Genomic DNA, 25,372 nt, shown 5'->3' with positions numbered 1-25,372 from the left:
TAAAATTGAAAGTTTATTATACAAGGACATCTATGAGTGCCCCAATTAAACACAATCTTCTCTTTTATATTTGAAAAAAAAATGTGCATGTCCCTTACTTATTTGTGTGTTTATTTTGTTGATTGCATGTTGCTGCAGATTCTGCCTTATAAATAAAATATGATGATGATAATCAGGTAGGCTGCCCAGAACAGGAAAAATTGGCTAAAATAGCAAGATATAGTTACAAAAGCAAACTGTAAGAAGTGTAATTGTTTTCCATGGAATAGAAGCAAATATGGGTGTACTAATGTGAAACATAAAACAAAATGGCTATTTTGTATAGGGACCCCTATCCACCTGTAACAATGTTACAAGCTTTGTCTATTTACAAAAAATATGTTCACCCAACAACATGACACCAAATAGAACTGTTGAGAGCATAACTGAAGCTTATACAAATAAAAAATATGTAGCACTATATAAATTGTAGAAAAGGCAAAGTGAATTTAACATGCTGAATTCATCTGGGTGCAGGAACGGAAATACTGAGGTGGAATTACATATACAATACATTATAATCAAGTTAAAGGGTAATCTGTCTAACATCTCTCCAACCAACCCCCACCCCCTATTAAATAGACCTGTGGGGTTCAAATGCTGTGTCTCGCACTTCTGGAGCATGCGCCTGAGACAGTTTTTCCTAGTGCTAACAAATAGAAACAGTTCAAACCCGAATGCGTTTTGCCAACCTCTAATACAGTCGCTGATTCGAAAGAGCTGCAGGGTGCACCAGTGTTAGAAACTGACAAAGCAACGCTTCTGCTGGTTGTTGATACAGCTACAAGAATCACTGTGGCACTGGCAGGGCTTAGTTTTCCCAAGCTTTTGGTTCCCTGGCCCGAGACCAACAACCATGGTTCTGCTGTTTTTAGGTGGACTTATCCTGACAATGACAGCGTGGCTATTCAACTCAGTGTGTGGTGTCTCTGAAACGTCCACGGAGAAACAGTGCACCAATGTTATGGCCGAAATCTTCGATCTTTTCTTGTATCCCATAGAGGCGTGCAGAAAAATGAATGGAGAAGCAGAGATTTGTACTGTAATGGTTGGCAATGTGCGCAGCCATACATCGTGGTGATGTCCACACGCCACATCGCCAGCAATTGAATCTCCTCCTATTTTAAAAGTCTGTTCTGACCTTCAGTGGTCAGTGTATTAGTCATAATACAATGCTTTGTTACCCAAACTAACTATAGGGATTATTATGAATATTAATCCCATTGCAGTGATAAGTACTATTTTTTTTTTATCAGCACTTTTCAGAACAATAAAAAAATTAACTTATCGCTCAATTTTTTGGGGAAAAAAAAGAAAATATTGCAGATGCAGCAGAGCTTTACTCAGGTGCCCTAGCGATACTGCCCTGGAGTGGTTATAGCAACTTACTACTTTGCCGGGCCAGTCTCTATCATCTGCATAGGTGAGCCACCAACTCAGCTCATGAGCAATGGGAACAACATTAAAAATTAATGCTTCATTCTTTGCCTCAGGCATTAGCAGAAGAGGCATAATTGTGTACCACCACTACACTTTTCTAAGAGTGTCCTCATTGGGCAGTGTGATAACAAGGCCCTATCACTGGCAACGCACCAATATTTACCAGCAATAAGCCTTTCACCCTTTGATAAATAGGAGCTGTGAGGATTAATAGTTATGCCAATAAAATGTGTGGTGTTAATGAGCAGTTGCAGCGGATGAAAATGCCAGCTTGGTGAACAGGGAGGAAACTCCAACAATGTCATTGTAAGACCACAACACTCAGGTCTGGATTTAACTTATTTTCCACCATAGATGATTTTTTTTGAAAAAAAAGAGGGAAAACTTCACCTCATGTGACACAACACCGAAATTAAACCCAGGTGGTAGATGTACACGAGGACTTACTTCCTTTATAAAACTGGTCTGCTAAAATTTTAACAATAATCTATAAAATGATACTACAGACTGAAAAGATATTTGAATAAAGCCACTAATCAAAATCTTGTCTTGTACACTTGTATTTACTGTCACCTTAAATATTCCTTTGAACTCTTACTACAAAACATAGCTACATAAGTTAAAATTACTCCTTATTACTCCTCAGCTCCCAATACTATGAATAAAGTTATTTGTCATAAAACTGAGGTAAATTTGTTTAGAAAATATAATTACTACTATAACAGCGCTGGTTTAAATTGTTATCTTGTTGGTATGGTGGCAGCATATCTGTCTATGGATGTCAGGACTAATATGACAATCCTTTCTTTCCTTCTTTAACACAAATCTACATGACTCCAATGTGACACACATCCATCAGAAGAAATGAGTAGGAGATGTTATAATTGTGACATACGACATGGATCAATGGTGCTATGCTCCCCTCACAGCCTCCAATAATTCTAAATAATAAATAGTATGTTGAGAAAAATAGTTTCAAGAGTTCTCACTGACAGGTTTATAGATGGGCAAAAATGCAACACTCAAATAGAACGGCAGATAATGAGTTGGAGAAAACATTTACATTACAGAAGAATAAAATCGCCAGAAAAAAAGTCAATTTATTTATTTATTGACCAACCAGAAAATAGTTATAACTACTGGATGCATTCATAAAATTTTGCCAGTACACAATTCAAGTAAATAAGAAATATAATTAATTCCTTAAATAAATGTAACCACAGCCCAACTTGGCATTAGGCACAGAAGCCCAAACCTATAGATAACAGAGACTGAGATGCAGCTATTTTCATGTACATCGGGTAAGTCACACTTTTGTTTTCTTTCAATAAATGCAACCTCCCTATTCCTGGTGCTTAACTGTGCAGGAGTTGAGTGAGAAAGGCTAAAATCCTGAAGGAGCACTGACTTAAAATTACATCCCCCAGCATGCCTTGCAAAAGGGAGAGAAAGTGAAGCTTGAGCCTGATCCCAGGTTACAGAGTAGCATGTTCAAACCAAGAGGAAATGAGACAGAGATGTCAGAGAGCTGGAGATCAGTCCAGAGTGTCAGTGCAAGAGAGGTGTGACTGGACCTCAGCAGTGAGAGGTTGCAGATGCCTTAGTGTCCTGAGTGTGGAGGAGAGACTGTGTCCAGCTTTTTCCAGAGGGCGAGTTGTTCTGGAGAACGGAGGAGTTCCAGTGGCAAAGGCTGTCCGGTGTCCATACAAACTATAAAGTATTCCAACAGTCAGTAAGTATGACTGCAGAAAGGCCAGATTGGCCTAGGCAGCAGCCAGCATCCAGAGAACCAGTTTTTGCATGCCTGACTACTCCCATTGTGCCAATTTACTCTATTCAGGACATCCATTGTCCCATATGTTTTCTCGGTTAGATTGTTGTTTAGCTGTACCCCAGAGACGATGTAATCTCATAGCTAGTACTTGCATTTCCCACTTCATGTGTCCTGGGTCACCAGGTAAATCGTACTAACAGTACCATAGCATATGAGCTCATTGATATTCCATTTTTCCATTTAGTGCTTATGTATAATTAGCTTATATTATCTTAGCTGGTTCAGAAAATGCTTCTGTAGATATACGGACGTGAGGAGTGCAAGTGAGAAGGTCCCCAAGTGTCAAGTGATTAATAGCTAAAAGTTAAGGGGTTTGATTTACTGACAGCCTTATTAATTAAGTGCATTATTAATAATAATGGAAAATTCACTGAAGCCAATTTGCATACTTAAAGTCTATTGGTTAAAGTCAGTATGTAAAGGACGGCATCATGATACACCACACAACCTGATGAAGTCACTACAGGTGACCAAATGCGTTGGGTCAAATCAGAGCAAGCCACTTACTCTACTACACCCCCTGATGTCACAGGGTTCCCCTTGCCGTTTGAACTGAGCCGCGGCCAAATCGCCGCACTGCACTAGTGCTTAGAGCAGATTAAGGACATATTACGTGACGGAGAGGCATACAGAAAGAAACCTTTTTATAATCAGCCAAATATGAGTGCATTTTATTATCATTTTAAAGAATAATCCATGTAAAAACCTTATTGCACCACAAGATCTTTCCTTTTTATCTCCTCTCTTGTATCAATCCATCCATGTTGATGGCTACTGAGGAAGAAGGGGGACACATGTGGAACCAATCAAACTATTGAAAACATATGTGGAAGATTACTCAACCTGGAATTTATTTTTGGGACATTTCAAACTAGATTTTTGTTATATTAAGTCTAATATCCATGTTAGATTTCTGTAAAAGCATATAGAGTAAGTAATCATGCTATATATAAGGAAAATTTAAGATATTTATTATTATATGTTCAAGCAAGATCCCATCTTATTTGTGAAAGAGGGATTGGATACTCATTTTTACATAAACCTGATCCTTTTATTCAAATGCACATCTTTAGGTCATAGGAGCCTTATTCATATTATTAAGAAGACTAGTAGGGATACTTGGTGGCTCCTTTTTTGTGTATACCCCCTTTCCTTATATCCCAGTCTCAAATTAATCTTTTTCTTTTAAATTTACTACTGGGCTTTTCCCTAATTGGGACAGTGGCAGCATCCAAACCCTATCCCCCAACCTTTTAGAGAAGCGCTTATCGATCACCTTACTTGGACTGTTAATAATAATTATGCCAGGCGTATTTTCCATCAAACAGGTGTTTACTTACTGACCACTGTCTAGTAGTCGAATGGAGGTTTCCCTGATTGAACCCCTTACAGGAATCCTGAAGATACTACTGTTCCAAGGGCCACAAGCCACAAGCCAGATTCAGATGTAGGCACAGCTCTAAAGAATGAGACTAGACCTCAAATCCTGATCATGGAAAATCTAAGGGCTATACAAAGAATGCATAAATGAGTGGGAAAAAAAACAACTAAAATCAAATGTTCTAGTAAAAGAGGTGTGGTTAGTGCATGGGTTGGGGTTAGAGCACAAAGGACTGCATTTTCTAGAAACTACAATTGTGTAAATCTGAAATGATATAATGCTATGGGGCAGAGCTACCAGATTCATTTTTACTATTTGCATGCAATTGGGATGTGTAGCAAAAAAAAATATTTTGTAAAAAATATTATTGCTGTACCGTGTTAGCCAGAACAATCTATGTGATGTTAAATACTTTCATGTCAATAAATACAAAAATATAGGAGTGACACCTATATTGGCTAACCAAAACAAATTATTATTATATTTGCTAGCTTTCAGAGCAAAGAGGCCCCTTCATCAGGCAACTTTACAAATGAATGACTAAGAAACAAGCACTACTTTTCAGAGCTGTTATATTAAGACATTTGTACAGGGGGGGATATATCATTAAGATAAGCTAAAGTAATAAAACTGAGGTTTTTGTTACGAATGGAAGCGTAAAGTCCTACGAGTTCAGAGAACTGGAGTCACTTTGCTGTGGGGTGTGAGGTGTGTCCAAGTAGTGGGTCAAAAATCCAGGTGTTAGGTGTTTCACCCAACCATTAGACTCACTCTAAACTACTCACGATCTCAGATACATTTCCTGGACATGACCCTATACAATAAAAACAATACTATACAAATATCAGTCTATCATAAACCGACAGGCCGCCAGGCATATTTGAGATGGAACAGCTTTCACCTAGGACACATAAAGAAGTCCATCATTTACAGCCAAGCTCTGAGATACATTCGGATTGGTTCAGACAGAAAACAACTCCTGCTATCACTGGGAAATACATTCCTACAACAATGATACCATCCAATAGTTATAGATCAACAGATCCACAGGGTCACAAGGATCCCAAGGAGTAGGCTCCTGGATTACAAACAGAAGGAGGTTAGCAGCAGGGTGCCCCTAGTGGTCACTTACAATCCCCACATGAACATCTTGGGGAAAATAGCTGCTGACCTTCAACCCATATTTCAGAAAGACAATAGACTGAACGAAATATTCCCAGATTACCTCTCCTTTCATACAAACAGCCTCCAAATGTAAGAAATCTCTTCGTTAGATGTGCCCTCTCATCACCATCAGAGACTGACCCCTTCCCTTGCAAAAACAAAAAATGCAAAATCTGCACCCATGTCCTACCAACAAACACAGTTCACATACCCAACACAAAATGGGACTATAAAATAACTAGCATTCTCATGTACATCTTCCAATGTGGTGTCATGATACAGTGTACAAGGTGCCCTGAGAGAATTTATATTGGAGAGACCAAGCAGAAACTACAATGCAATATGAATCTACACAGACAGACAATAAAGAAAAGTCTGGACACCCCCGTGGGTAAACACTTCTCTGGACCAGGACACAGTATGACAGATTTAAAGGTCCTAATACTGAAAGGTCTTTTTAAGAGTGACAGGGAGAGAAAAAACTGGGAATTTAAGCTGATAAGAACATTCCACTCATTGACACAAGTACTCAACCTAACACCTGGAATTATGACCCACTACTTGGACACACTTCACAACCCACAGCAAAGTGACTCCAGATCTCTGAACTCATAGGACTTCCATCTATAACGAAAACCTGTTTTATTACTTTAGCTTGATGATGTACCCCCCACCCCCCTGTACAAATTTCTTAATGTAATAGCTCTGAAATGTTGTGCCTGTTTCTTAGTCATTAATTTGTAAAGTTGCCTGGTGAGGGGGCCCCTGTGCTCTTAAAGATAGCAAATATAATAATATTTTTTTGGGGGTTAGCCAATAAAGGTATCACTCCTATAATACTTTTGTCTTTTTTGTAAAGTATTTAACATAGCATGCAATGGTGGAAAGAGGTGGGCATATATCACAGATAATGCAGCATGCTGACGGTCTGATATGGAGGCAGCTAACTGTGGGGACAAATTGTAGACAAATATGGAGCTGTCTATTGGGCTGTGTAATTGCTGGGTAGCCAGTCAGCAGCCTCCTCATAGATTCTTCACTCTCAGACTTGTCAATTATAAGGCTTAGAATGACTGCAACCTAACTCTTTACATCAATTAACTATGATTCTGATACAATGTCTGTATACATGCATAATGTGATATATCAAGAAATAAAACTACAATTTGCAAGAAGGAAAATATTCAACAGCATTACAATAAGTTTTACTCATGAATCAGAGTCCAATGAATTTCATTATTCTGCTTGTACCAAAGTAGCATCCTGCTTGTATACAAGTACCAGTCCTCAGTCACACATATGATCCATTTGCCATTCACCACAATATTTTACTACCTCCACACACCAGAAGAGTTAACAGGCCATATATGTCAAAATTCCAGTTTAGACTTGTACTTTTAATGCAATTCACTATGTAATCAGTATCTGCATCAAATGTGTCAATAATGCTATTTAAAGTAGGTACAAATGGATGTATGCACATGTAACGATGCCAGTATACATATCAGAATAGAAACATTGCTGGTCGTTCATCCTTAAAAACACACATGAAAATGTAAAACCAAAGAACATAAAATTGTGCCAGCAGTGAGACCAACAGAGTCATAGCAGAATGTATATCTTATTGCACTGGTCACAGATTGGGTAACATTTTGAGCAGCAAAACACAAGAACATGCAGCTGTGGTGGGATGAACACTGGGTGAAAAAATATTGGTTGGTCTGATGATTTCTAGTTCCTGCTGTTCACACTGATTGAAGGACAAGGATACGACAAATGCTTCATCAGTCTATAAATCCATCATGCTGGGTGTCATCAAGGCTTATAGTGATGTAATGGTATAGTGTGTGTTTTCACTGAATACTTTAGGTCCCTGAAGACCTAAGACCCATAAGAGTAGAAAAAAAGTCACAGCATATTGTTGTTGATCAGGTGTATCCCTTCATGGCAGCAGTTTACCAATTTAAGAATAGCATTTTTCAATACTCTATGCCAACAGGTTATAAAAGTTCTGGAATGGTTGCAAGAGCACAAAGGCAAATTTAACTTAATGCAGCAGCCCTCAATCACCAGATCTTATTCCAGATGAGCATCAATAGGATGAAATGAAACAAGCTATCTAGAGTACCACCATAACAGTCACAACAACTACAGTGTGTCTCAAGTTCTATCCTCCAAACACTAACTGCATATGTTATCAAGGACTCCTACAGAATCACAGGTGACAATATTAATACCAAATGCACCTTTTTTAGAATCGGTCATTCATTTAGTTATACACTTGTGCTCCACTAAGATGGTGGGAGAAGCAAGCACTGCTAACAGGGCCTTATGATCAGGCTGAGAAACACTGAACTATGGACAACATTTGAGTTATGTGCTATCATCCCTTTGTCAAACTTTCAACATCTCGTTGAGTCCATGTTATAACAAATTCAACTGTGCTGAGGGCCTACAGGTAAAATAGCTCCCTATTAGGAATTCCACCTTTGTTATGTATTGACTTGAAAATGTGACCTGAAGGTAGTATTTTCAAAGACCAGTTCAATGAACATTGAACACAAGCAGAAAAGCCTAAGAAAATGAGAAGCCTGCTGTCTCATTTTGAAGCCAATTCAATAATAATGTAGAATAATTAACATGTCGTCCTGAGATTGTTACCTGTGACTAGCCAGAAATAAATAGATTTATAAGACAGTAAAAAAGAAACTTTATGGATTTTCCCATTCAACTCAAACCACGCACGGCTTAACAAAGACACAGACATCTTTCATTTATAATTTCACTTACATTGAACATTAATACTATTTTTAGTTTGTGTTTCTGTTACATTTGTTTAATTGCAGTACAGATAAAATGGAATTTATGGTTATTGCCATGTTAATTATTATATTCCATACTTAATAAATCATATCCCAAGTTCTGTTTCGGATTTCTACCATATGTTTATATAGCTTTTGTTTTTACATTCTATTCTTCTAGAATGATGAGATATTTCATTAACACATTCAGTAAAGGGGAATCCACTGTGGCAGTAGTCGCTATTTTCAGACCCCTGTCATTTACAAGGTTTAGTGGCAGTTGCCAGTACTCATTTGCACTGTGGACTTCTACTAGGGAACTTAGTTTAATAATGTTGCAGCTGTGGATTCTGTGGCAGTGTGTGGTGTAGGATTGGGAGAAAGGCTATACAACCTCCCAGAAAGTGGAAAAACTCTTTAAATGTGAAGGCCAATTCCATCTTTACAGTGAAAATTCTGAAAAAATTCCACCCCAATATCTCTTGCTCTTCATTACCTGAATTTTTCACGAGCCGCGGCGGTACGCCGCATCCTGGCGTGAGGTAGCAGCAGAGCATGTGCATTAGTTACATTACACTGTTATCTTTGTGGCATAGAGTAGGAGGGTGTAGGGACATCGTCCAACTCCAGGGGGAACTCTCGCATGATTCTTTTTGTCATTTATACATGTTCCTGGTTTGTGATATGACCTATGCTAGTTCTAGCTAGTAATTAATTAGAAGCCTCCTGAGACTGATTGTCAGCCCTGTCCTCCTCCTTGATTTGTCCATCATAGTATTTAAGGCAGTGAGGACTGGGCCTCACTGCCGGTTATAGGTCCTGCTCTGTGCATACTAACCTTTGGATTGATCTTGCCGTGTATGACCTTGGGCCGTGTACTGGACTCTGCTATATTGCCTGTGACCTTGATCTCTGCCTGTTACCTGGATTCCTTGTTTGCCGCCAGCCCTGACCTTTTGCCTGGATTTCACCACCGCTGCCTGTTGTACCCCTTGACCTCGGCCCGTTTGGACTTTGCTATTCTTCCACCTAGCCCTCGCCTGCGCTGCGGTAGGGTTATAAACTTGTACTACTTTGAATTTAAGACCTGGGGGCATCCGAGTACCTGTGAGCACGTTCAGCTTTACGGGAAAGGCGGCTGCTATAGTCGAAGACCTCTGTGACCTGTTCTACAAGTTTATGACACTTGCCGTCAGCCCTAACAGAATTAAGGGGTATCTCCTTTCTCATCGCTGTTGGGGTCTGATTATAGCACGTTACCTCACCAGAGGGCCTGATGCATGAGTATGCAGCAAGCTGAGTCCTATGCTGGACCTACCTTATCATACTGACGATGCTCAAGGTCCAAATATCTCTGAAAACATCATCCTGCAGTATCTCAATTACAAGAGCAGGGGGCAGGGTTGACAGAGGGCTTTACTTGTATCCTACTAACACATCAGACCCTCCATTGTGATTATTAAACCTCAACAGCAAAAGGTGGAATCATTCTTTATATTAATAGTGTTCATATATAAAGACTATTAAATACTTACTGCATATACCACAAAATATTTTTCTTTTTGCTTACATTTTATTTTATTACTTTTCATTTTACAGATAAAAATGATGTAGCTAGCAGCTGTGATATTTACAAAGCATTTCTTTATTTACAGTAATATTTTGTGTTAAAATATTTAAGCAGAATTTTAAAACAAATGACCAAAAACAGGTAGCATATTATTTATTACTCAATCTTTTATGATCCCAGAGTAGCATCAGTGCAACAAAATGCATTAGGGGCAGAGTCATGATCAAGTTACTTAACGTGTGATATACAGAGAGAATGGATATGGGTACTGCTGATCTGTATTGACGGACTTGAAACATGAAAACCCATATAAACTTCACGCTATGATGGATCGTATGACACAAACATGAACAGATGTGTGATTTACCTTGTGAGTTTTATTATGTCATTACTGGAGTTAGAGCACCCCTAAAGAAGAAGGAGTAGCAACAGTGGGATGGATAATTTCAATACTTATTAACTTAAATAAATGTATTGTCAGGCGCCGTCCCACTGTCTCCCCGGTACGGCCGCCTGTGTCTGTGCCCGGCGCGCCTAGTTGCCTAGCAACCAGATGCGGAAGTTCCGGCCGCTCGGCGCGGCTTTCTGCGCATGCGCATCCCGTTGCTAGGCAACGGGACGCTACTCTCAAGTCCCGGCGGTAGCCAGGATTAGCGCTGCCGCCCATCAAGTTTCCCATTGGCCCCTCATACTTTATAAGGCACTTCCTGTGACCTCATCAGTGCCAGAGTATCAGGTCTTCCTGCCTCCAGTGTATTGTGTGTGTACCAGTATTCTACATTGTTCCTGACTATCCCTGTGCTGCCTGTGACCTTTTGACCCGGACCGTTTGACCACCCCTATTTGGATTCTCCCTTTGTACTGCGCTACCTGAACGTTTTCGACCCGGCTTGTCTAACCATTCTTCTGGATATCTTTGTGTACTGTGTACTACCAGAGCGTTACCGACCCGGCCTGTCTGACACCTCCTTGTATCTCGCTGTTGACTCGTGGAAGGACCGCGACCTGCATGTCCCTGCAGCGGAGTCCATACTTCCTTGCGGGGGTTCCTGGTGAATACCAGGGACACGTTAGACTCCGCACCTTCCTCCGAGTTGCGCCAACAATAGCAGGTACGCATATAGTTGTGACATGTATAATGCCCTAGGGTGCAATTTTTAAAGGGACATTTTCTTTTGCAGCCATCAAATGTTCTGCATTCACTTTTTTACAGTTTGATGAAAGTGATCACAAAGTTAAGGTACAATATCTTGTCTGGTTGCACAAGTATATTATTCGCATCTGTAAGGTAACAGTAGATGATCAATTACGGATTCTCTGAAGTGGACACATTACTGCTAGTGTTCGAAAAAATACATATTGCAAAAAAGTCTAAACAAGAAAAAAAAAAAAAAAAAAAAACATTGATAGTGTTTACGATTTTAACTTTGCTCCATTTCAACATTGTGGAAAACTTTTACTCATACTTGCAAACTTTATTGTTTGTCCTCTGAGAGGGGGGTCTAGGTGATATTTTGCCCCCACCCACATGGGGAAAGTGACATTTTGTCACAGTGGCGGGACAAAATGAAGCGATTCACAGCGAATTGCATCATTGAAGCTTACATCTTGCCCACTTCACTAGAAAGTGGGCAGCATGCGGGAGAATTGCCTGCTCTCTCTGGAGTCCGGGAAACCTACCCGGGATAGATATACTGTATTTCATCCACTTACCATACTGACTAGTGCTATTGTTTACCTTCATTTAGTCACATTTGTATACTAGCTCAGACCATGCACAATCCATTATTTGTTAGAACTATGACCCATAATCCAAGACTACAAAACTGAGACCCACAAATTAATGAATTAGCTGCATTGCATGTGTGTGTGGGGTTTAAACATATACATTAAAACACAAATAACGTTTTCATTTTCATACAACTAAATATTCATTATTTTAAAGTTGTTAAACAGCTAAGCTGAATTTACGCTGGTTGAGAATTACAACAAAAACACAAAATACTTAAATTATTAGTTCATTACAAATTGTCCTAAGTCAAAGTTATGCATTTTAAAACATGATATTACTTACCAAAGGTGAATAAAGATACCAGAACAAAAAAGGAGAGGAGAGGATATCTGAGAACGGTGAAGCCCTTCATAGTTCCTGCAAAAAGAAAAAAGTTTGTAAATATTATACATTTGTATAAGACACTAAGCTGTTCATTCTACATATGGCACATTTAGGATTATCATAATATGTTATGAAATATTACTATCCAAAGGAAAGGATAGCAGGAATTACAAAAAGAATGAAACAGCTTTGCAATTCTGGAGGGGCAAGCATTAGATTTTGATATGTATAATATTCAATATTGCCCTTCATCAAAATATCCATAACCAACATCTGTCCAGGAAAAATCTGGACAACCATGATTTAATCAAAACAAACCCATCAGATCTGCCCAACCAGACACACTTTCTTAGTCCATCCCACTTTCTGACAAATGCACAAGTATGTTAAGATATTTTTCTAGGTCAGTAATTCTTCCACCTGTTTCTACAGACACAAATATTGAAAACATGACCCATTGGCAGCTCTTGAGGACTGGGTTTGAGCACCTCTGCCTTATGGAGTTTACGTATAATGACAGCCCTGGCCAAATCTGAATTACCTGGAGCCATGGTGCTATACTGCATACTCTTCAAATACTACAAACAGTATACAGTCAGGTGAAAAAGAAATCTGTGTTTCTACATAACAGGACATAATCAGTAATCTAGACAACCATTCCTAAAATTTGAAAGATCTCATCTTGTGACTAATGCAGAATAGATTTTACTTTCTCATTATTTATTAAAAAAATAAATATAGGCCAACATGAAGATGCCACATATAAAGAAATAAATTTAACCCATAATGATTCAGGCGCCTGTAGAACCAATTTCAGCATCAATAAAGTTATGCAGATAGGTTATCCAAATCAAATGGAATCATATAAGTTAAAAGGAAATATCATTATTGCACTTATAAGGGGACTATGGTGTATTTTCTATTAGTGCACTAAATGCACTAAGATTCTTCAGTAAGATCTGCGTTTTCTCCTAGCAACACCTCTAACTTCAAGTAACACAAACTATAGAAAAGAAAGAGAAAGCGAGTACTCCATAGTAGTGATGCTCGCTGACCCCTGTGTTTTGGATCTGGACTAACTTTGTGTTTTGGTTTTGATAAAACCGCCCTCGCGTGTTTTGGTTTTGGATCTGTATTTTTTTAAAAATAATTGCTAAAAATTACATAATTCTGCTCTTTTTTTGTTCCGACATTATTATTAACCTCAATAACACTAATTTCCAGTCATTTCCAGTCAATTTTGACCACCTCACAGGTCACAATATTATTTTTATACACTTTCGACCAAAGACTGCAGCGAGAACAAACACATGTCAGTTCACAGCACATCTAGGAAACGTTGCCACACAGCAGTGACAGAAAAGAAAAGTGGTGGAAGATGGGATTGTCCTTGGGCCCTCCCACCCACCCTTATGTAAGATATTGAAAAGGACATGTACGGTTTAACACAGCAAGCACTCCAGCGACAAGGAGTGCCCCTTTTGTGGCTGAAGTGCTTGGTTTGTTTGGGCCCCCACAAAACAAGCTACCAATAGCTTAGCTGCCTTAAGCCCAACAAAGGCAGGATGATAAATATGTCCAGTTTAAAGGACAGCTAAGACACCTGAGAAAACAAATGGGTGTGTCACAGGCCCCTGCAGATGATGATTTGGAAGATGAAGACGAGCAGATCACCGTCAGAGCACACGGCAGGTACAGTGAAACTGAGAATGGCTCATTAAATCAGTTAAGCCTCCTTTGAACGCTCCACCCATTACTCGGATAACTGTGGTAATTCTACAGCTAATACATTGCAACGAGCACTGACCCTCCAGTATGCATGTATTTATCAGACGAAGACCAATCCGGGGTGCCCCAGCGGTTGGAGATGTACGGATGTGGTCATACGTATAAGAGAAGAAATTGAAAGGATGATTAAAAACAAAACTACATCTTAACACAATATTAATTCAACCCCGCAGGAAACCACCATTGTCATTCTGTGAAATTGCGTTGGATCTCCATGGAGGGCGGTACTTATAGAATCCCAAACTCACGAGATCCATCAATGCAACAATGACGTTTTGCCTCATTTTCACAGGGCACGCAAAAGTACTGAGTCGGTTCGGCTTGGTACTCGAATCGGCGAAGTTCGGGTGGTCTCAGCCCGAGCATTTCTACTCCATAGTGCAATCAATTTTTTATTCATTAGCTATTACTTTAGTGGAAACATGCATATCAGATTTGTAAAAGCCCATAGCAAAGATGCTATTTTAAAGCACTTCAAGTTAACATTAGGATGCATACAAGATACACACGTGCTGCTGTGGAGTGAATAACAATGAATGCCAGGCTACATCTTTTACATGCATTTCATCCCACTGTCTGACATTAGTATTTTTTATAGTACTAGAATTTTTATAGTACTAGACTGTAGACCAATCAGATATAACATACTGTACATTGTATCTAACTAATAAGCTAACAATATTCAATAAATTATATAAGGAGATTCAAGATTTTCATTAATAGAAAAAAATTCTATTACATATAACAGATAGCTCTCGGATAATTAAATACAAGAGGACAGGCTGTTCTCCCAATACATACATGTCTTTTACCCAATAACATTTAGGGTCATTTACAAAATATTAAAACTACCCTCAAATGGTTCTCCAGCCATCATTTTTTAAAAAGTGTGTGATATTTTAGCCAATCAAAAATGTATTAAGAATGGAACTTAATAAGACATCGCTTTCAGGGTCTAAACTCAATTTTTTGTGTGCATATATTATCAGGACACTGTATTGTAATAATACCGAAACAAATCCCATTTCTGTAATGTTTAAGGAGCCATGGATGGACATGTTTCAAAAACAGGACCACCATTTATCCCAAACGTATACTTATTATAATAGTAATAATTAATATTTATTTATGTATTCCATAAAGAGTTATGTGTTCAGATAATATTCTTAGGGGGGAATTCAATTCTCAGTGGTAATGTTTTTAACACCACACTAAATGATTTCATAGCGGTTTTCACTCATTCTGGAGCGCGTTGACTTTGTCCGTTAATCAAATCTATTTTAACTTTCCGTTTTGTTAGCGAAAACGGTACCATCACGTACAAGTAGATGATCCATTGAAAGTATAGGGAGGGAAGTGAAAGCATTAAAAGCTATTCAATTCTTTTTTTAACGCGACAAAGTAAACTGACAAATCGCCAGTTTTATGTTGCACCTCTCATGGCTATGCAAAAAATTAAAAACATAAGAAAAATATTGAAATCATATAATAATGTAAAAAAAAAAAAAAATATGTTCCTCTGTAATGTATAATAACATGGGGATTTTTTTTTTACAAAAAGCATGTAAAAAAAAAATACAAGTAATAAACACAATATTCACTAATTAAGATATGTATGTACTAATATGTATGTACTAATGTGTTTTGTCATGGTATAGATAATTGTATAGTAAAAAAAAGTATAGTAAAAAAAAAAAGTACTGTATGTAGGTATTATAAAATGCAATACAAATGCATGTCAATGCATTATTTTTTTTATTATAGATGATCCTGTTAAACCATCCCCTCCATTCCCCTAATAATTCGCAAGCACCAATGGCTAGTGCGCAGGATGGCGTTACCTGTTTTTAAATTTAATAGCATGATTTTTTACACTGCGGTACCTAAAAACTGTCGTGCCCACAGCGGTCAATTGGATTCCTCCCTTAGTTGTCTATGTAAATATGGATTAGATGTGGGAAGGTTACAAATAATACCTTCCAATGAAATTTGAGTGTGAGCGTTGTATATAAAAAAAAAAAAACACAATCAAATTTGCCAAATATCAGAGATCAAAAAATGTCAACACTTTTGTGGAGATTCAACTCAGCGTGAGGTGTCTACAGAATGTCCATGGAGACACATTGCACCAATGATATGGCAGGAATCTCTGCTCATTTTTCCTGGCACCCCATAGAGGTGAGCAATGTACACAGCCAGTAATCGCTGTGATGTCTGCATGGCATTTCGCCAGCAAACCAAAATCTTTGAACACTGGCAGAGCAGAAGTGCCTCTACTTTAATAATTAGCTGATAGACTCAATAAAAGTAGAGAGCTCTGTTTGGAAATGTACAAATACTACAGAGCGCAAAATATTCCAAAGATATCTGAATATAAGAACACCCCTAATTAGCAACAAGCCATTGGGCTCAATGAATGTGTAAAAAGTTGGGTCTAAAAAATAAACAAATATACTATTTATGTCTCCAAATCACTTGTTACTGGGCCAGACACTCATCTGAAGTATGAGAGTTCTATGTTACTAATTTTCCTTATAAAACACCCAAATTGTACATATGCATGATGTACTACAGAGCGTTTATTTGTTCTACAAGGGAGAGCTCTGTGTTGGAGAGAGTTCATTAACAGAAAAAACTACAAGCTAAATTTTAACTTATACTTGATTTATCAATTAAACTATTAGAGATTCATTTGATGTTTCACAGTACAGCTTATCAGGGGTCATTTACTTTTTCTTTTATAAGCAAAGTGTGTGTTTCTAAATCAGTGTTGGTTATTTTTATCCTATACGTAACCATGTTCTTAGATACTATATATAGACAATACACAGTTAGTTGTTATACTTATAGGAGCTGTATAAGAGATATCTTGGACACTGTTCGAACTTTGTGTTAGTTTGTGCCTTCTAAAATCAAGGGACACATTGAGATGAATACATGTAAGTATCATCTCCAGGGGTTGACTTGATAAGTATACTGTGTTGTATTTTGATTTGGGGTTTAACTAAAAGACCTACTCTTGTAAAAATACTATAGCAATTCAGTGATTACTTGTAAATAAACTACAGTTTATTTGGAAGAAAAATTGCTTAGAGGATTATCTGAACCAAACTGTGGCAATACAGGGTCAGGGAGGACAGAAACCTCCCGTGGAGCAGAAGGGCTGTTTAAGGTTTCCGGTTAACCCTATGGTAATCTAGTGCTAGAGTGACTCCTGTTTAATTCTACAGTTACTCTTTGCTAGCTGGCACAGGTAAGGAATCAATAGTAGACCTGGTATTGTGACAGCATTGGACTACACTGGATCAAGACTCAAGAATCAATATATGCTGCTAATTACATCTGACAATAAGTGAGTAACAGGTTATCGATTCATTCTAGAAAAAAGGTTAGCATTTAACAGTCTAATAAATATTGATGTTGATTTTGCAGAGGTTTTTGGGATTTTTTTGCACAACATTTTATTAAGACTGGCAAGTAGCTGTGCTGTGATACATGGGGATTGTGAATACCACCTTGGAAAGACTAAATATATGTGCTAGTAACCAAGTTTCATAATAAATTTGATAATGATATATGGATAGCAGAAGGAACATCGAAAAATGCTTAAAATAATACGTATCAGTCCAGCAAAGATAACCTTCCAGTGTACAACCAATCCAGACTGAAATCTCCTTTTTGCATGGGATCCACTCCTCATGTGCTTAGTATTCAAACTGCTATTCAAGTCAATAACATCTATTTAACTTGTTTAAACCCTCCAAAGAAATATAACTTAATTGTAACTCATTCATATTTTAAAATACTTTAACAGTCTTAGGTAACACGTAACATAATAAACCTTGTATACAAAATTACCTTCCCTAGAGATAATGTATCAACTCCACATGCTCATATACAACAGATGGCCTGCTAACAATAATGTAACTAATCTGGGTTTACCTCAGCATGTCCATTCTACTCCACCCATCTCAGCTGTCCTAACACTTGGGACAACTATCTCTCTAGACCATGATCTGCCTGCTGTAATTTCAATCTATCTAACTTCCATGACAGAGCGTGCACATACGTTAAGTACAACTACAACTCCTTTGAGTAATTCCATTATTCTAGAATACAACTTGGCAAAATACATAACTACAGACTGGTTAGCTACTTAAAGTGACTAACAGATGATGTTCTATAGAACCAGAGTGTTCGCAGTCTTGTATGCACATGAAACATTCAATTTGTATTGTGTGCTTTGTGACTGAGCAACTTGCACAGTCCAAAGCAGAAAAACATATACAAGTAACACACTTGTTACAAAACTAGAATGTATTTACTCCAAAAATATTCTAATGGTTCAAACGTTAAAACTTGAAGCAGCAATCCGAAATACAGTTTTTTTTTCACTTAAGTACCTTTTAAACAGGCAATGGATAATGATTTTTCTTAGCCATTCTCCTAAAAAACATTATCTCTTTTTCAAAATCTCTGACTGGCAAAATGAAAATGGTCGTCAGACAAAGAGACAGCAAGTACGCTAGAATTTTATAGTGCCTTTCTACTCAATACGTCATGTGCCATGCGACTGGCCTTATCTGTGAGGAGTTTGTATGTTCTCCCCGTGTTTGCGTGGGCTTCCTCCGGGTGCTCCGGTTTCCTCCCACACTCCAAAAAAATACTGGTAGGTTAATTAGCTGCAAATAAAAATTGACCCTAGTCTCTGTCTCTGTCTGTGTGTGTGTGTGTGTGTTTGCCTGTCCGTGTCTGTATGTTAGGGAATTTAGACTGTAATGGGGCAGGGACTGATGTGAATGAGTTCTCCGTACAGCGCTGCGGAATTAGTGGCGCTATATAAATAAATGATGATGATGATGATGACTGTGGTTGCCATGGTAGTCCAGAATCATAAATCATTAATAGCAGTCTGAAGAGGAAAAAATAAGGAAAATGGCAAATACCAACATTTTTCTTATAGCCTGTCCCTTTTCTCCCCAAGTTATACAGTCATAATTATGAAAAGCACAAAGACAATTCTCCAATACTCAGCAAATGAAAAGATGTAGGTGTTCCGAAGAGGAATACAATCTCATTATGTACTTGTGACCTGCACTAATTTAGGTTTGGGGTTTATTCCACTTTGGAACATTTCTAAGATATACATTTGTGAGACTTGACCTGTTCACTACTCCAAAGGGACTTTTTTCCTCATCTGAAACAGGAACAGTGACAGTGTTTATTCAGGGTAGGGGAAAGAACACTGGAAAGATTCTTAACTTAATTATCATCTCCCAGCATGTGGATCACCCACTGGGGTACTAAATGTAAATAATCCAATATAGACATGAATCCAATATAGAAATTTTTCATTTTATTTATTTTATAATCTTAATTTTCCATGTAAGAGATGTAAAATAACAACTCTTTGAAAAGCTAGGTATCATGACCTACAAATATTACGAACCAGTTGAAGCTAGTCAGGATGTTGCTTAAATCCCCCTATCACCTATTCAAAGTGGACACAATCTTTCTGTGGACTGAACAAATATTCATGAGTATGTGGGACATCAAGTGACTAAGAAACCACACAGTCATGAACTGCCTAAGGAATGCCACTGGGTTGTACAATTTTAAAAAATGATAGATTCATGGTATCCCTGCTACAGAGGCAGTCAATAAGGCACGGAAAGACTGATTCTTCATAGAGACCCCACAGACAATATAGGGGTCTTAGGAGTTATTTTGTAGAGTATAGAAGTTTAGTAGAAAGATGTTACTTGTACATTTGTGGTATAGAATCACTGTGAGGAGACTACCTGCAGCTGATTGGGTCATGCCTTCCAAGCTCCATAAGGCAGGCAGGTCACATGGCCATGGTGCTTTTTTTAGCTTGCTGAAAGGTGAACATCTTTTAATTTTATTATACATTCCAGTGGAACAATATTGCACTATATATTGTTTAGTTATTTTTTTTCTGGGGAAACTACAATGCAATCATGAATGTGGAAATCCTCTAATCGAGTGATAAATCTAGTAAAACGGATATCTTATCGCTATCAGGCTAGCACAATGTACCTCAGTTTTGACTTGTGGAAGTATTATACAGTCTATGCTTTACATACCAGATTGTTTCCTACATGGTCAAATGTTGAAATGCTTGATAATTGCAGCTAAAAGGTGAACACTTATGAGTACATTTTATTCACATGACAGAAATGTATTACAGGATTTTCCTAATTTCAAATTCACATCTTGCACAGTCTCTACATTTTTTATGATGAACTTGACAGTGCTCCAGGGACATTAAAACTCCTTGAAATCTTCTTATAGCCATTTACTTATTGGTGCTTTTTAATAACATTATCTTGTATTTGCTTTGGAAGTTATTTGATCTTCATAACGAAGCGCCTATTTGAAAATGCACTAACTACATGTGGGGCCTCTCACAATCAGGTATGTTTATTTTGAATGAATTAATTTGTATTATACATAGATGGTCTTCAATCAATTACTTGCCCTCTGAAGACAACAAATTGTACCAGGGTTTTTTAGGTGCAGTTTAGAAAAAATAATCTAAGTGTATACAAACAATTATTGTCAATTTTATTTATAATTCATTAAAAAAATATTTGACATTTTGTAGTGGTTAGTGGTAAGAATTTCTGAATAAACACAATATGATTCCATATTGTAAGAAGATAAAATGTGAAAATGCAAATACCCATTTAGCAGTGTCACCTACATTAACAGATACCTTAGTGAAACCACTTTAAACCGTTACCACTCTCTCAGACTCTCTAGACATGAAAAAGTCATTTGTTATTGAAATAAAGCATGTTTTCTTTATTAAACTATTATTTACTTTTCTATGTTTGATTAATTTTTTAAAAACATTTTTTTATTCCAGTTCCACTGTGCATGCGTGAACTAGCAAATCCCTGGTCTTGTATGTGCTTTGCATATTTGGTGTGAATGTTGTTTGTCCCACTTCTGATTATATTAACTTTTTCAGACTAGTTCAAACTTTCTTTTGAACTACAAATGATTGAAAAAAATAGATAGAATTGAAAACAATTCCGGCACAACAACAAGGGTATGACCTATTGTGGTTGTCCCCAACTTGGATCAACCAGATGGAATGAGAATTTGTGTTGATATGCATCATCCTAATCTGACCATTAAGAGTAAGCGCCCTATTACTCCTACTATGGATGACATTATACATTGACTCACAGGTGAATGTTTTTATTTAAAATTGGATATAAACTAAGACTGTCACCAATCAGAAGTTTATGAATAGTCACGACAAATAACATTCTCAACTCATATTGGGCTACAGAGATACAAACGGCTACCATTTGGAATTTCATCTGCAACAGAGGTGTTTCAAAATGCAATCTGACAAGTCACACAGCCAGTTCTAAATGCTATCAACTACAGTGATGATTTCCTAGTTTTCAGAGCTACACACCAAGAACATTATGGGACTCTGCACCAAGTATTTCAATGTCTTGAAGACAGAAATTTGACATTAAATCAGGATAAATGCTTTTGTCACATTTTTTTCTCAAGATGGAGAGAACCCTGATCCGTAAAAAGTTCAAGCTACCAAAAGTATTTTGAAACCTAACAATACTGGTCACTTCAAGTGGTTTCTTGAAATGAAAATCTATTGTTCCTGGTTCATTCCAAATTATGCCACTCTGACTGCCCCACTTAGGGAGCTCACAAAGAACACTCCTCAGTTTTTATGGACTTCTTCACAATCAAAAGCATTTGATAGCATTAAAAGATGTTTAAGGACAGTATCACAATGCACAGAAGACAAAACTTATCGTGGATGCCAATCCTGTAGGACTAAGGGCCATCCTAACTCAAGTAAACGCTCTTGGTGATCATCATATTGTAGAATGTGCTAGTCACAGTCTGACAGAGGTTAAAAATGTTTACTTTTAGCCATAAATGAAAGCTTTTGCAGTAGATTGGGACTTGGAACACTTTCAGCTCTATTTATATGGTATTGACTTTACCATTCAGAGTAATTATCAAGCTCTGGTGACACTCTTTGGAAATTCAAAATACAAACAACCAGTTCAGATACAATGATGGGTGTCAGATTACATGTCAAGGCATCCTCTTATCTTCTAATCACAGCCTACTTCAGTTGAGGAATATGTGAAATTCATTATCATCAATTCTACTCTTGATTCATTTACTAGTGACAGCATCAAATATGCACCTTTAGTAGACAAAATCTTAACAGAAGCAAAAAAACCTGTATTGCTTCCAATGATTCGCGGATGGAACTTCAGAGCAATTTGTAAACACTGTCAAGCACTTACAGAGCATGATGACTCAATCATTCTGGCTGCATTGAAAGAACGGGTGATTGACATTTACCATGCCAGTCATTTGGGAATTTTACACACCAAACAACTTTTATGCGAAAATATATGGTATCCCTCCAGCAGCATGTTGAAACAGAAATCAAAAAAAATGTATGAGATGCTCTGATTTTTCTATATAAAATAGTACAGAACCACTAAAGTTGACTAACTTGACTGATAATGTCTGGGAACATCATCATCATCATCTATTTATTTATATAGCGCCACTAATTCCTGTAGCGCTGCGCAGAGAACTCATTCACATCAGTCCCTGCCCCATTGGAGCTTACAATCTAAATCCCCTAACATACACACACACACAGACTGAGAGAGACTAAGGGCAATTTTAATAGCAGCCAATTAACCTACCAGTATGTTTTTGGAGTGTGAGAGGAAACCGGAGCGCCCGGAGGAAACCCACACAAACATGGGGAAAACATACAAACTCCACACAGATAAGGCCATGGTCGTGAATGAAACTCATGACCCCAGTGCTGTGAGGCAGTTGTGCTAACCACTAAGCCACCGTGCTCCCAGAACATGTCAATGTTGACTTTAAAGGCCCATTATATAATGGCAAATACATACTAGTAGCTGTGAATGAGTATGCACAATATACTGTTCTTGAAATAATATCTTTAACATCTGCCAGATCTGTCTTGCTAGCCTTGGATAAAATTTTACCTACATAGGGAATACCATGAAAGATAAAGGCAGATAATGTTCCAACATTCCAAGGTGAAGATTTCTGCATATTCATTAAACATTTTGGAATTTGACATAAAAGAATAACTCCCCTGTGGCCACAAGCTAATGGTCTTGTTGAGTGTTTTATGATTAATCTTGGGAAGCAGATAAAGATTTGTAAAGTATCACAAATTCCACTTCAACACTCATTAAAATAATTTCTCAGAAAATATTGGACAGTGCCTCATTCCAGAACAAATGTATCTCCTCAGACATTGATGTTTTAAAGAAAAGTAATCAGATCCACCCTTCCAGAGATTCATTTGATTTCTCCACCCAGAGATAGTCAAATTCGAAAAACGGACTCACAAATAAACAAAAAGCTAAATGGTATGCAGACCATTAAATCAGAGCCATTGTATCTAACTTATAAGAAGGAATACAAAGTTAGCAAGCAAGAACATGACTGCCTTCCATTCAAGTCCAATGACTATTATAAAACGGAAGGGAACAATGATTGTTGCAGAAAATGAGAATCAGACAGGGACAAGGATCATTTCAGATTTCAAGAACATATTTCCATTTCTGTCTTCTGACACAACAAGTCAAGAAGAAGTCATCACAACAACTCTGACAACAGCAGACCCAGGTGACCCTAACCCGCTCTAGGCTCTATGAGTAAGGAACCATATACATCAGCAAAAAGAGGCAGAGTCATAAAACCTACTGTTAGGCTTATTGAGAAGATATGACCCATATTTTTTTTTATTATAGAAAAGGATAACAGTATTTATTTTAGACTGGTTTAATGTTTATGTGATGTTGAAGCTGTTCATGTTCAGATACAGTTAATTATTCTAAATCTCTACAAATTAATTGCAAATAATTTTACTAAGAAATAAATCATCGTCATAATCATTGACTGTTTATATAGTGCACTATTTCTGCATTGCTGTACAGTGAACTCACTCACATCAGTCCCTGCCCCACTGCAGCTTACAGTCTAAATTCCCTAAGATACACACACACTGTATGACAGACCAAGATCAATTTAATAGCTGTCAATTAACCTACTAGTATGTGTAATCAACACACCTAATTCCTTATTGTGATTTTATCCAAAGCCTGAATATAACAGTAACTCGTGTTAAAATTGTATAAGAAATAGGTTGTGTTGTATTCTAAAAAATTGACTGTGGCCTTAATATTTTGAAATGAAGTGGTGGAAATGAGCCTAAAAGAAACCATCCATCCCATTACACATGTGTTTCCTAGCAGTTAGTTGACTTCTGAAAAGCATATTAACAGTAGATCGGTGTGTGAATAAGCTGTGAATATAACATGTTTTCCAAAACTTTCATACAGTCATTTCATTAGAAACAAATTGCACAGTTTTAATAATTTTAATAATAAAAATACCCTTGAGAGCACATTGGCCAATAATATTTATGAGCACCTGCAAGTATCACTCGATAAAAGAAGAGTAGACAGACAGAAGCAATAGACAAAATGGTTTTGAGGGAAAAGTAGAACAAAATATAACAAAAACATGCACATATTACGAATGACAAATTGTACAATTTAGATTTACACAAGTTCTAAAATTATATTTTCTTGAAAATTACCCTTTGACTTGCATTAAATAGATGCTGACAGCTAGACAGTTATATGCACAATTTATATGATCGTATATTATGACGGGACCACTAATCAAACACAACTCACATTCTACTAGCATCTTACAGTTTAATATGTCACAAAACTTTGATACGTTAAGACAGGAGCAGTTGAACTTAAATCCAGACCTGCAGTTCCCATAATTACACAATTAAAATTAGTATAGTAAGTAATTTTGCAAAATTACTTCAAAATAATATACCACACTAGCATAACAATCAGAACTGTATTGGAATATGTAAAATTTTAATCCAAATAGCTCTCAAATTGATTACAAGCACAACTCAGCAGAGACAGTCTCCAGATGATGTTTAGTTCTTGCAGTGCATGTTAAAGAATTAAGTGGTTAAGGCTACAATGGCAAATCCTCGGGAGTTAAGGAATGCAGAAGCTGTTACATAAACTAATCACTGCTTACCATACGTATTTCTATGGTTGGACAGAAGATCATGCTAAATATTCTTCTTAAGGTACATGTTTATTAAGTCTTAAACCATGCAGAG

The 25,372-nt window shown here is 37.4% G+C and overlaps 1 protein-coding gene across 1 annotated transcript in view; it reads right to left on the bottom strand.

Annotated features, from left to right (window-relative positions):
• CDH23 (cadherin related 23) overlaps window positions 1-25,372 on the bottom strand; it is a 1,005,178-nt gene that overhangs the window by 897,567 nt on the left and 82,239 nt on the right. The window contains exon 2 of the mRNA XM_075217048.1: window positions 12,304-12,378. Coding sequence (XP_075073149.1) covers window positions 12,304-12,373 — 70 coding nt within the window. The 5' untranslated portion in view covers window positions 12,374-12,378. The remainder of the gene's footprint in view (window positions 1-12,303; window positions 12,379-25,372) is intronic.

The sequence above is a fragment of the Mixophyes fleayi genome, chromosome 6 (assembly GCF_038048845.1).
Source record: "Mixophyes fleayi isolate aMixFle1 chromosome 6, aMixFle1.hap1, whole genome shotgun sequence".
NCBI classification, from domain to species: domain Eukaryota; kingdom Metazoa; phylum Chordata; class Amphibia; order Anura; family Limnodynastidae; genus Mixophyes; species Mixophyes fleayi.
This window is presented reverse-complemented; position numbering and strand designations above follow the sequence as displayed.